Source organism: Hippocampus bargibanti, linkage group LG07 (assembly GCF_051943395.1).
Source record: "Hippocampus bargibanti isolate YZ-2025 linkage group LG07, ASM5194339v1, whole genome shotgun sequence".
In the NCBI taxonomy this organism is placed as follows: Eukaryota; Metazoa; Chordata; class Actinopteri; order Syngnathiformes; family Syngnathidae; genus Hippocampus; species Hippocampus bargibanti.
The window spans coordinates 7698305-7712023 of record NC_142740.1 but is presented as its reverse complement, the minus strand read 5'-3'; the positions used below and the strand labels follow the sequence as shown (position 1 = coordinate 7712023).

Here is a 13719-nt window from a genome sequence, read left to right as displayed (position 1 = left end):
CTGCGGGAGTGAGTGCTATATGCAAGCAAATGCCACAAGTTTTGGAAGAGGTTGAAAAACTTTTGATGATTTTCATAAATGAAAAACAGTTAGCGGGAGATAGTGTTAGTGAGGAGATGATTTGTGCGAAAGCACGAGAAATGTACAGTGATTTGTTAAAGAAAGCCTCGTCGCTTATTGTAGAAGGATTTGATTTCAAGGCTAGCAGAGGATGGTTCGAAAAGTTTAAGAGGAGAAGTGGCATCCACAACGTTGTTCGCCATGGGGAGGCATCCAGTTCGGACAAGACTGCAGCGAAAAAATTCAAGATGGACTTTGCCAGTTTCGTTGAACAAGAAAATTATCTTCGCCAGCAGATTTTTAACTGTGATGAAACCGGTCTTTTCTGAAAAAAAAATGCCACGGAGGACATACAATACACGCGAAGAGAAGTCCATGCCAGGCAACAAGCCAATGAAAGACCGCTTCACACTTTTACTGCGTGGCAACGCAAGCGGGGATTGTAAAATCAAGCCTCTACTTGTGTATTATTCGGAGAATCCAAGGGCATTTAAAGCCAACAACATCATGAAAAGCAAATTGCCTGTTATGTGGAGGACAAACTCCAAGGCTTGGCTAACGAGGCAATTTTGCACCGAGTGGGTGCATGAAGTATTTGTCCCGGAAGTAAAAAAATATTTGGAGGAGAAGAATTTGCCACTACGCTGCCTTTTGTTGATGGATAATGCCCCTGCACATCCTCCAGGTTTGGAGCACGACTTGATGGAGGAATTTGATTTTTATCAAAATTAAATTTCTGCCTCCAAATACCACCCCGTTACTTCAACCCATGGACCAGCAAGTTATTGCCAACTTCAAGAAGCTCTACACGAAATATCTCTTCCAAAGGTGCTTTGAAGTCACGAATGACACTGAACTGACCCTGCACGATTTTTGGAAGCACCATTTCAACATCGTGCACTGCATCAACCTCATCCGTAAAGCATGGGACGCTGTGACCTATCGGACGATGAATTCTGCTTGGAGGAAGTTATGGTCCGAGTGTGTCACCGAGCGAGAATTCGAGGGTTTCGGTGTTGGAGGGACCAGCACGAGTGCTCCTGTCGAGGGGGAGGAGGAACCCGACCTCATTGATGACAATGTGTCTTTGGGCAAGAGTTTGGGCTTGGAGATTGACAACGATGATGTGGAGGAACTCCTGGACGAACATCAGGCCGAGCTCACCACAGAAGAACTCCTACACCTTCAGAATGAGCAAAAGAAAAAGGTGGAGGAAGAGATGTCCTCTTTGAAGGAGGAAGCAAGAGAGGATGCTCCAACGTCCAAGATTAAAGAAATGTGCAGCAAATGGGCCGAATTACAGAATTTCGTCGAACTCCACCACCCCGATAAAGCTGCAGCCACCAGAGTCATCAATGACTTTAACAACACTGTCATGAACCACTTCCGAAAAGTGGTAAAAGAAAGGCAGAAGCAAGTGTCGTTGGATCGATATTTTAAGAGAAAAGAACATCCTGTAGCCGAGTCATCCGTTGGAAAGAGATTTGAACGTGTGAGCACCCCTGAGACAGAAGAGCTCCCCAAAGTTTTTATGGAAGGGGACTCTTCTACCAAATAATAAATTTCCTTCCTCCGTCCACCTGCGCCTTGTGCTGACCACCACAAAGGTAAAAAAAATCCTATTCATAATTCTTTTCTTTAACATTTTCTGAGATATACATTGATTTTTATGTGTTGGTCAGCATTTTAATGTGCAATTTCATGCATAAAATTATGTATAAAAGAAGGTACTAAAAAGGTAAACATTCAGGGTGTTGGAACGGATTAAAACGATTTACATTATTTGTAATGGGAAAAATGGTTTCGGAGTTTGAACAAATCGGTTTTTGAACAGGGTTCTGGAACGGATTATGGTCGAGAACCGAGGTACCACTGTATTTGACAATAAAGCTGACTTTGACTTTTGACAGTGGGGGGGCGGGGCTGCCTCTCCCTGCCGTTCTCCACCTGCTGTCAATTCTCTAATCACGGACACGGGGCATTTATACGTTTCGCGATCACCTCGCCAATGCCGGATGATTGACTCAACTCGCTACCGTACCTGGACTCTTCCTTCGATGCGCGAGTGTATCCGGTCCGAGGTATTTTCCCTGCATCCCGTAAATTTATGTCATCTTCTGGGATTGCGTAATTTTGCACCCTCGTGTGCCATTTGCTTTTTGCCGTAGTAAGCAGGTCGGATCACCCCATGCCTTCTTACTCGCTGTGTTTTCTTTTATTTGTGAATAAACATCCTGCTTGGTTAGTACGTCTCTGCCGCCTGCTTTGGGATCCCAAACATTCCACTACGTACGTACGACGAGTCAGCTGCCGTCACTCTCGCTCGGAACGTGACAGCTACGGATGACTCGGCTACAGAATGTTCTTTTCTCTTCAAATATCGATCCAATGACACTTGCTCTCACTCCCACAGCCACATCACGAGATTTCACAGCCTTCTTATTCTTTAATATCGTACTGATCGTAGATTTCGCCATGCTGTATTCCCTAGCCAGATCAGACACTCGCACAACTCCTTCATATTTTGCGATTATTTCTTTCTTAAATGCAATAGTTGTACGCCCTACTTTTCTTTTGTCACTTTCAGCAGCACTTACTTTCTTTGGAGGCATGATTAAGGGCTAAAACTCTTCGTACACCTATATTAAACGCTAGAGCAAAAAGCAGCACGTCCGCAAGCGACAACAGTTGGTCACGGAGAGAGCGATACACCCGTACGCCGCTCAGCACCCCACCCTCGCGTACGCACTCACGCGTCGTATTGGCGTTCGAACACCGATTGGTGTTCTAACTACGAAGCAAGAATATCTCGAATATTTTGTTCGAACTCCGATTTGTTCGAACTGTGAGGCGTTTGAGAACCGAGGTACCACTGTACTTTTTAGACACTAAGTCATTTTTATTGGTGTTTTGCATTTGACATCATACCATATCATACTGCGTGTTTTGGGTATTTTAGATGCTATAAAACGTTTTTCTGATGTCAGTTAGGAAACAAAAAAGTGACGTCGGTTGTCCTTTAAAGGACAACTGACACCATTTTTTTTTCAGAAAAACGTTTTATAGCATCTAAAATACAAACAACATGCAGGCTGATGTTTTTTGTCAAATTAAAATCACCAATAAAAATGACTTAAACTGTGCTAAAACTGCAACAAATTGAGCTGTCAATTGGGGATTTTCAGAAAGTCCCGCCCCCAGTTCGTGACGTCACGCCAAGACGTCTTGCCTTGCTCAAGAATAAAAAAAATGGCTTCAGATTCAGAGAAGATGCTTTCTTGTTACTCATCCAGTTATGAATATGATTCAAATAGTTCTGAAGAGGAAGGCATAAATGTTCGCATTAAAGGAGTCATCCGATTAAAGGAGTCCTCCCATCAAATCATATCATATCAATTCGAGCCGTCAATGACAGCAATGTAGCACCCAGAAAATGCAGAAGATGGCGCCCAAGGTCCGTTGGAAATGGGCTGATTTGTCTGCTGGGAATTTGTGTCAGCGAATATCAAATAGTTTTCTTGATGTAACACACAACGATTCAATATCACATTTTTATGTGTTTTCCTCTAATTTCGCCATCAACAAGTTTTCAGACCAAAGTACCGCAAAATGCATTGTGTGTCACTTTCTCGGTCAGGGACGTTCCAAACGTGACGTCATGTGGGGATTGTCATCAACTCGAAAACAAGACTTCCTGAATATTCAGCGCAAGTCTTAAAACGTAAGATGTATCTATATGCGGTGGAATCTTTGTAAATACGCTCAGTGGAAGTCATTTGCTCCTCTTCAATCATGTATCTACGACAGACATCTCAAAGTCCAGCCAAATGCGGCCAATGGTCAATTTTGATCCGGACCGCAGCCTTGGTCCTGAAATCAAGAACATCTGGCATGTAAAATGAATCAATTTCTAAAATGTTGATTTTCTACATTAAAAAAATACAAAGTGGCGATTTTCTACATTTTTCCTAAAATGGCAATTTTCATTTTTTTTTTACATTTTCTAAAATTGTGACTTGTTTTTACATAAAAAATCTAAATTGTCGATTTTCTACATAAAAAATGTAAAATGGTGATTTTCTAATTTTTTTCGAGAATGGCGATTTTCTAAATTAAAAAAAGCTATTTCTAAAATGGCGATTTTCAATTTTTTATTCAAATGGTGATTTTCTTACTTTAATATTCTAAAATTGTCATTTTCTATTTTTTTAAATTTTCTGAAATGGTGATTTTCAATTTTGCCAAGTGTTCTAAAATGCCGATTTTCTAATTATTTTCTCAAATGGTGATTTTCAGATTTTTTTTTCAATGTTCTAAAATTGTGATTTTTTTCCTAATTTTGTAAACATTTTCTAAAATGGCGATTTTCTATATTAAATAAAAATCCAAAATGGCAATTCACCACATTTTTCTCTAAACATGCGATTTTCTAAATAAATAAAAGACTTCTTAAAAGGCAATATTTTTTTAATTCTTAAATTGTGATTTTCTATTTTTTATGTTCTAAAATGGCGATGTTAAAAAAAAAAATCTCAAAATGTGACTTTCTAATTTTTTGGACAAATGTTCTAAAATGGCAGTTGTCTAATTTTTTTTCATTTTCAAAAAATTGCGATTTTCTAAGTTTTCTTCTAAACTGCCGATTTTCTAAATTAAAAAAATATTTATAATTTGGTGATTTTCATTTTTTTTTAAATATTTTTCTCCAATGTTGACTTAAAAAAAAAATCAAAAATGTTCCAAAATGGAGATTTTCTAATTTAAAAAAAATCTCAATTGGTGATTTTCTATTTTTTTTTTAGAAATGTTCTAAAATGGTGGTTTTCATATTTTTTATTTTCTCAAATGGTGATTTTCTAATTTTTTTTAAATGTTCTAAAATCTAATTTTGTAAAAAAAAAATAAATGGTGATTTTCTAAGAAAATGGCAATTCTCTACATTTTTTTTCAACTAGCAATTTTTTAAATAAAAAAAGATTTCTAAAATGGCGATTTTGTATTTTTTTGTAGTTCTTAAATAGTGATTTTCTATTTTATTATGTTCTAAAATGGCGATTTTCAAATTTTTTTTTAATTCTCAAAAGGTGATTTTCCAATTTTTTTTCAGAAATGGTCGAAGTTTTTTTTTCTAAATGGCCGATTTTCTAAATTGAAAAAATATTTCTAAAAAGGCGATTTTCAATTGTTTTAATTTTTCTCAAATGCTGACTTTTTTTTCTCCAATGTTGACTTAAAAAAATTCAAAAATGTTCCAAAATGGAGATTTTCTAATTTAAAAAGAAATCTCAAAGGGTGATGTTCTATTTTCTTCCAGAAATGTTCTAAAATGGCGCTTTTCTATTTTATATTATTTTTCTAAGATGGTGATTTTCAATTTTTTTTTCAAAAATGTTCTAAAATGGCGATTTTCAGTTTTTTTATTTTCTCAAATGGCGATTTTTTTCTAATTGTGGAAAAAAAATTAAAATGGTGATTTTCTACATTTAAAAAAATCTAAAATGACAATTCTCTACATTTTTTTCAACTGGCGATTTTCTAAATAAGAAAGGATTTCTATAATGGGGATTTTGTATTTTTGCCATTCTTAAATTGTGATTTGATATTTTTTATGTACTAAAATGGCGATTTTCTAAATTTAAAAAAAATCTCAAAAGGTGATTTCCCATTTTTTTTCAGAAATGTTCTAAACTGGCGATATTCTAAATTAAAAAAAAAGCTAAAATGACGATTTTTAAATGTTTTAGCATTTGTCTCAAATGTTCATTTTCAATTTTTTTTTTCAAAAATGTTTGTAAATGGGAGATTTTTTTTAATTTAAAAAGAAATCTTCTTGGGTCATTTTCTATTTATTTTTTTCCAAAATGTTCTAAAATGGCGATTTGCTATTTTTTTTTTACATTTTCTCAAATGGTGATTTTCTATTTTCTTTCAAAAATGTTCTAAAATGGTGATTTAAAAAAAATACATTTTCTAAAATGTTGATTTTCTACATTTAAAAAAATCAAAAATGTTGATCTCAAAAGGTGATTTTCTATTTTTTTTCAGCGGTGGTCTTCTAATTTTTTATCCAAAAATGGCGATGTTCGACGTTTATTTCTAAACTGGCGATATTCGAAATTCAAAAAAAATTCTAATATGGTGATTTTAATTTTTTTTGTTACATTTTTTTGTTCAAAAATGTTCCAAAATTGAGATTTTCTAATTAAAAAAAATCTGAAAGGGTGATTGTTTATTTTTTCAAAAATGTTCTAAAATGGTGAGTTTGTATTTTTTTTCTAAAATGTGATGTACTCCATTTTAAAACAAATTCTAAAATGGCAATTTTCTACATTAAGAATAAAATCTAAAATGGTGATTTTCTACATTTGTCTTGTAAAATGCCGATTTTGTAAACTAACAAAAGTATTTATAAAGTGCCGTTTTCTAATTTAAAAAAAAAATCTTAAATGGTGATTTTAAAATTTCGCCACAATTCCCACGCAGGCAATTCGAAAAAGTTTGGCCAAATAGGTTGATTCGGCGTTCTTTGTTTTTTTTCCCCGTTACCAGGCAGATTTTCTATTCGCCAGACGCGTACCCTCATGGTGGTATCGATGTAGGGGTCCTCAAACCTGGCTGCGACCGCCGCGCAACGCACGGTGTAGCTCTGCAGTGCACTCCTGACACACAAGCAGACAAACACGCACGTGATTCAACTACAGTGGGACCTTTACTTACGAACTTAATTGGTTCCCAGAGTGTGTAAGGCGAAAAGTGTGTATCCCAAAAATATTTTTCCCATAGGAAACCATTCAAATGAGAATAATCCGTTCCCAGGTCTCCATAAAATATAATTTTCAACTAAATAAGCCTTAAAACTACACACAACATACCTTATTCTATGTATAATAAATGTGCTATTGTATTGTGATGAAAGAAATACACTGCACTTAAAAATAAAGTCACTTTATTTACATTTGGGATGGTCCGTCTGTGTAAGCTCTCAGTCGTACAGGAGTGGTCCATCGATGAGAAGGTTTCTTCAGCCGTCATCTGTACAAATTTGAAGGTTTCGGACGTTTCGCATCCTATCCTTCGTCAGCGAACTAAAGTCTGACTGGTCGTATCGGCCCTATTTATATATCCAAGGAACCAGGAACAATCAGTGGAGACACAGGGAGGGGTCCTCTGCTCCCCCCAACCTGAGAGTAGGGACCTATCACCGCCATGACTGGACATTAGGGATATATCAATAGGGCCGATACGACCAGTCAGACTTTAGTTCGGATAGGAGGCGAAACGTCCGAAACCTTCAAATTTGTACAGATGACGGCTGAAGAAACCTTCTCATCGATTTGGGATGGTTGTTGATGGCTCTTAATACCTGTTGCTTTCTGACTTGTAAGATCTTACGAAACTAAGGCATCACATTATCATTCATCATGTAGATGATTCTCATAGCCTTTTCTGGATGGAACTGTTCAATAAAATCCTGCACATCAACTTCTGGATGGCCTGCTTCTGCTTGTCCTCTTGAAGGCAAATCAAATCCTCTGTGTTAAGGACCTCATTATAGTCAGCAACAAGCTCCTCGATGTCATCTGCATCCTCTTCGAGTCCCGTAGGTGCTGGCAGAGATTTTATTACAACAAAAGGCGCGAATCCGATGATTCCACGGACGCGGAATAAAACGCGACAAAAGAAGGCGGGTGGGGCGATCCGTCCAGCACATTCATGATCCCGGAAAGCACCAAACTTACGCCATCGCTGCTAACAATCACCTTGGCTCTTTATTTGTAGAATGGTCGTAGAAAGTTACTCTCAGGGAAGTGACACACAGCGTGAGAGATGTGTCAGGCTGAGATTCACATGACAGCCGCGGTGTGCACATGTGACGCCACAAACGCCCACCTCGTTCGTGTTTCGCAGTGATCTCCTTCTCCTCAAAGGTGATTATTAGGGGATCATCTTGCATTCATTTCCTAATAGTAAAATTATCTGCAAAAAGCTCCTCGGAGGCGATCGACGTGTGAAGAGAGAGGGGGTGTGGAAAGGTGCACTGGCTGGAGCGCTGTTCGGTTGTGTGCTTCGAAGATCCGAAGATCACTCCGCCAGCCGTGGTGGGTGTGTATCGCGAAAAGTAGTGCGTATTTCAAGGTTTAATTTTCATAAATTTGACGCTCGTAAACCGAAAAGTTCGTAAGGTAAGGTGTTTGTAAGCAGAGGTCTCACTGTAGTTGAAAAACTCAGCAATAATATTCGATCGGCAAAAAAACACTCCCATGGGCGACAAAAAGACAAAAGAAGACTAGCTTAATTCACTAGCTTAACATCGACGGCAAGTGTTTCTCAGACTGTAATTACGATTTTTGGGGGATGTACAGTGGGGCCTCGGTTTACGAACACCTTACCTTACGAAATTTTCGGTTTACGAACGTTAAATTTATGAAAATTAAACCTTGGCGTAAGCACTACTTTTTGGGATACACACGGAGTGCCGCCCCACCACGGCTGGCGGAGTAATCTTCGGCGGAAGAACACCAAAGCACACGACCTAACGGCGTCCCAGCCGGCCTACTTTTCCACACCCCTTTCTCTTTAGTGCACACGTCGATCGTCTCCAAAGATTTTTTTTACAGATACTTTTGCTGTTATGGGACCGAAAAAGATCCCACCACAGGCTCGTGTTCAGCCGAAGAAGACACAAAACAAAATTACAGTCGAGGAGAAGGAGATCATTGAAAAACACGAAAGAGGTGTGCGCGTGTCTGATTTAGCGGCCCAGTACGGATATGCTAAGTCCACCATTGCTACCATCCTTTGCAACAGAGAAGTTATTAAAGGTGCGTGTGTTGCACAGCAAATTCACTCTGATATAGTCATGCGGCAACACGGAAGTTCGCCTTTTATTGATGATTTTAAAGCGAGCAACGGATCATTACTCGTCATGGTGAAACAGCCAGTTCTAACAGTAAAGCTGCCGAAACCTACAAGGGATCATTCCTCGAAATGGTGAAAGAAGAATGCTATTACCTCAGCAAGTATTTAATGCAGATGAGACCGGCCTTTTTTGGATGAAGATGCCTCACCGGACTTTCATGACACAGGAAGAGAAGTCTGAACCCCATTCCATCAAGCCATCAAGGACCATCACAAAGGTAAATAAAACGACTTTATTATACAGTGCAGTGTATTGCTTTCATTACAATACAATAGCACATTTATTATACATACAATAAGGTATATTGTTTGTAATTTTAAGGCTTATTTAGTTGAAAATTATATTTTATGGAGACCTGGGAATGGATTATTCTCATTTTAATGGTTTCCTATGGGAAATTAATTTTTGGGATACGCACTTTTCACCTTACACACTGTCTGGGAATCAATTTAGTTCGTAAGCCAAGGTCCCATTGTATCAGCGCAGGTTCGGGATTTGGGTGTCATCACGGCAAACCATCGGGATCTGCCCCACTGCTCCCTCCACTTGTTATATTTATATACTGTAGATAAAACCAGACTCACTTGGTTATGACATGTAAGAGGTGATCTGTCAAAACAGCTTCCAAGACCTTCTCAGGATATTGATAAGTTGAGAGAAGTTCCACCCCGCCTTTCAGGGTGTACAGGTAGCCGGCAGTGGGAAGGGAGAAGAAGCAGAACACGCAAAGTGGCTCTTCGGCGGCAGACTGCGGGCCTGCACCGACAAGGACACATGTTGAAAGAGTTAAAAATATGATCGCTATGAATCTCGAAGATTGTTTTTTTTGGGGGGGGCCGGATCTTTTGGTTTGCGTTCAACTCACTTGGAAATAAGGGGTGAAGTTTCAGAGAGTGAAGCCGCGTCTCTTCTACGCTGCAGCCTTTGAAGTATTCTGGAGTAAAACGCCTGTGATATACAAAAAAAAAAGATAAAACAGCAAATTATAAGAGGAGTCATTGACTGAATGAGCCCCTTAGTTTTCTAAAATGGCAATTTTCCATGTTTTTTTTTTTTTCGAAAATGCTGACATTGAAAAAAAATCTAAAATTGTGATTTTTTTTAATTAAAAAAAATCTAAAATGTGATTTTCTAAGTTAAAAAAAATCTGAAATGGTGATTTTCAATTTTTTTTAATTCTAAAATGGTGATTTTCTACAAATTAAAAAAAGTACCATGACAATTTTCATGTTTCTAATTCTCTAAAATGGCAATTTTCTACATTTTTAAAATTTCTAAAATGTCAATTTTCAATTTCTTTTATTCTAAAATTGTGATTTTGTATATCTTTTAAAAATATATATAAAATGGTGATTTTGTAGTTTCTAAGGTGGCGATTTTCTACATTTAAAAAACGTATTAAATGGCGATTTTCTAATAACAAAAATAAATGGTGATTTTCAATTTTTTTAATTTAAATGATAAATTTAAATATATAAAATGGCGATTTTCATATTTAAAGAAAATTATAAAATTAGGATTTTCTACATTTAAAAAATATATATAAAATGGCGATTTTCTGTTTTTGTTCTAAAATTGAGATTGTCTACATATTTTAAAATTATATACAATGGCGATTTTCATTTTTTTTTTTTCTAAAATGGAGTGTTTCTACATTTAAAAAATATTATAAAATGGCCATTTTCTATTCCTTTTTTTTCTTTTTCAAATTTCTAAAATGTTGACAATCAACAAAAGAACAATGACTTCTGTTCAACTGTTACCAAAAAAATTATGAGTGTTAAAAAGTGAACTTAAGTCAATATTCCCTCTTAATTGTTAATGTCAATTCAATGTTGATTTACATGTTTCAAATGAACCAAAACACATGCTTACGTCAGCTGAAATTAAAATGAAAAAACATCAATCGTATCATTTAAAGGACAACCGACACCATTTTTCTTTGTTTCATGACATCAGAAAAACGTTTTATAGCATCTAAAATACCCAAAACACGCAGGCTGATTTTTTTAGTCACATGCAAAACACCAATAAAAATGACTTAAAGTGTCCAAAAATGACTTCAAAAAGAAACTGGAAATGGCCAGTTTCAGAAGGTCCCGCCCCCTTGTTCGTGACGTCACGTCAAGACGTCTTGCCTTGCTCGAGAATCACATCAATGGCTTCAGATTCGGAGAAGATGCTTTCTTGTTACTCATCCAGTTATGAATATGATTCAAATAGTTCTAAAGAGGAAAGCATAAATGTTTGCAATTGATTAAAGGAGTCCTCCCATATCAATCCGAGCCGTCAATGACAGCAATGTAGCACCCAGAAAATGCAGAAGATGGCGTCCAAGCTTCGTTGGAAATGGGCTGATTTGTCTGCTGGGAATTTGTGTCAGCGAATATCAAATAGTTGTCTTGGTGCAACACACCACGATTCACCATTGCGTTATTTATGTGTTTTCCTTCTAATTTCGCCATCAACACAAAGTTTTCAGACCAAACAAAGTACCGCTAAATGCATTGTGTGTCGCTTTCTCGGTCAGGGGCGTTCCAAACGTGACGTCACGTGGGGATCGTCATCAACTCGAAAACAAGACTTCCTGAATATTCAGCGCCAGTCTTAAAATGTAAATTATAGCTATCTGTGGTGGAATCTTTGTAAAATACGCTCAGTAGAAGTCATTTGAAGCGATTTTACAAATTATGGACACAACTTGTCCGAAGGCGTCGGTTGTCCTTTAAAGGGCAACCGACGTCACATTTTTGTTTTTTAACTGACATCAGAAAAACGTTTTATAGCATCTAAAATACCCAAAACATGCAGTATGATATTTTTATTCAAATGCAAAACACCAATAAAAATGACTTAAAGTGTCCAAAATCTGCAAAAAATTGAGCTGCGAATTGGGCATTTTCATAAAGTCCCGCCCCCAGTTCGTGACGTCACGCCAAGACGTCTTGAATTGCTGGAGAATAAAAACAATGGCTTCAGATTCGGATAATATGCTTTCTTGGTACACATCCAGTTATGAATATGATTCAAATAGTTCTGAAGAGGAAAGCATAAATGTTTGCAATCGATTAAAGAATTGATTCCGTCATTTTGAGGCAAACGGGCGTGGGGGAATGTCTCACCCAAAAAGAGGCAACAAAATGGCCACCAAGCTGCGAGGAATGAATCAGCCTGTTTCCACTGGCTGATAAATGATTTCCATGGAGCTTGGACTCCCTCTGCTGGCGGCTTTTGGATGTAACACACGGTTTTCAAAAAAAAAAAAAACAGTGCAGCAAAATACATTGACGTGATGGAAAGACGCTACAATGCGGCTTTTTTACGTCAGGAGACGGTCCTTTTCTGACGTCACGTGAGGACACCAACTCAAAAACAAGACTTCCTGAATGTTCAGCGCGAGTCTTAAAACGTAAAATATAGCTATATGATGCGGTGGAATCTTATTAAAATACGCCCAGTAGAAGTCATTTTACAAATTATGGACACAACTTGTCCGGAGACGTCGGTTGTCCTTAAAATATAATAAACGTGAATCCATTGTGTAAATAGGACTCCTGGTATTGTCTGTTAAATGCAGCCTTTTTTTCTTAGAAGTCGTAGGCTCTTGTTCCGTCTCCTCACTGGGCCTTTTTCCCTTCGAAAAGAAACATTCCAAAGACGTTTGTGATTTTACAAATTATGGACACAACTTGTCCGGCGGAGTCGGTTGTCCTTTAAGAAATAATTAAATAAATAACCAATAGCGCACACCTGAAAAGAACGTAAGAGAATGTGTTTTGTCCTTTGTCGTCCAGCCCCGTTTTCTCGATGCTGACGGGGATGTCGCAGTTTACGGCTTGCTCACCGAGCAACTCTTGGTGCCTTGGCAGGAGCAGGAAGTCCATCTGCTCTTCGGATCTGTCTGTGGGCACGCACGTACACCCCCAAAAACAAACAAAAAACAAAAAAAAAAAAACATTTAACTCATTCACTGCCAGATGCTATGCAAAATTGTCCACTGCAGTGCCAGGGTTTTTGTCATTGTCACTCGAATTCCAGGACCCACAGAATATTTACTTTTAGGACTACTTAAAGAACAACCGACGTCTCCGAACAAGTCGTGTCCATAATTTGTAAAATGGCTGCAAATGACTTCTACTGAGCGTATTTTACAAAGATTCCACCGCATATAACTATATTTTACGTTTTAAGACTCGCGCTGAATATTCCGGAAGTCTTGTTTTTGAGCTGGTGACGAGTCCTCAGCCTACGTCACTGAGGAACGCCCCTCACCGAAAAAAAGGACACATTGTAGCAGTCCTTCCATCACGTCAATGCATTTTGCTGTACTTCTTTGGTCTGAAAACTTCGTGTTGCACCAAAAAGAGGCGAAAGAGGGCGACAAAGCTCCGTGTTAGGAATTAATCAGCCTGTGAAAACGGGCTGATTAATTCCTTACACGGAGCTTTGTCGCCATTTTCTGACGCTTTTTTGGCGCTACATTCCCCCCTTGATTAATTAATTGTCGCCATGTTCTGCCTTTTTTGGGTGTGACATTTCCCACCCCTGATGTCTCAAAATGACACTGAATAAATTCTTTAATCGATTGCAAACATGTATGCTTTCCTCTTCAGAACTATTTGAATGATATTCATGACTGGATGAGGAACAAGAAAGCATATTCTACGAATCTGAAACCATTGTTTTGATTCTCCAGCAGGGCAAGACGTCTTGCGTGACATCACGAACAAGGGGGCGGG

General features: G+C 37.8%; 1 protein-coding gene across 1 annotated transcript in view; it reads right to left on the bottom strand.

Annotated features, from left to right (window-relative positions):
* Window positions 1-13719, bottom strand: part of hps3 (HPS3 biogenesis of lysosomal organelles complex 2 subunit 1) — a 35477-nt gene that overhangs the window by 11745 nt on the left and 10013 nt on the right. The window contains exons 10-13 of the mRNA XM_089001429.1: window positions 12731-12881; window positions 9846-9928; window positions 9565-9736; window positions 6638-6719 (exon numbers count right to left, since the gene is read on the bottom strand). Coding sequence (XP_088857555.1) covers window positions 6638-6719; window positions 9565-9736; window positions 9846-9928; window positions 12731-12881 — 488 coding nt within the window. The remainder of the gene's footprint in view (window positions 1-6637; window positions 6720-9564; window positions 9737-9845; window positions 9929-12730; window positions 12882-13719) is intronic.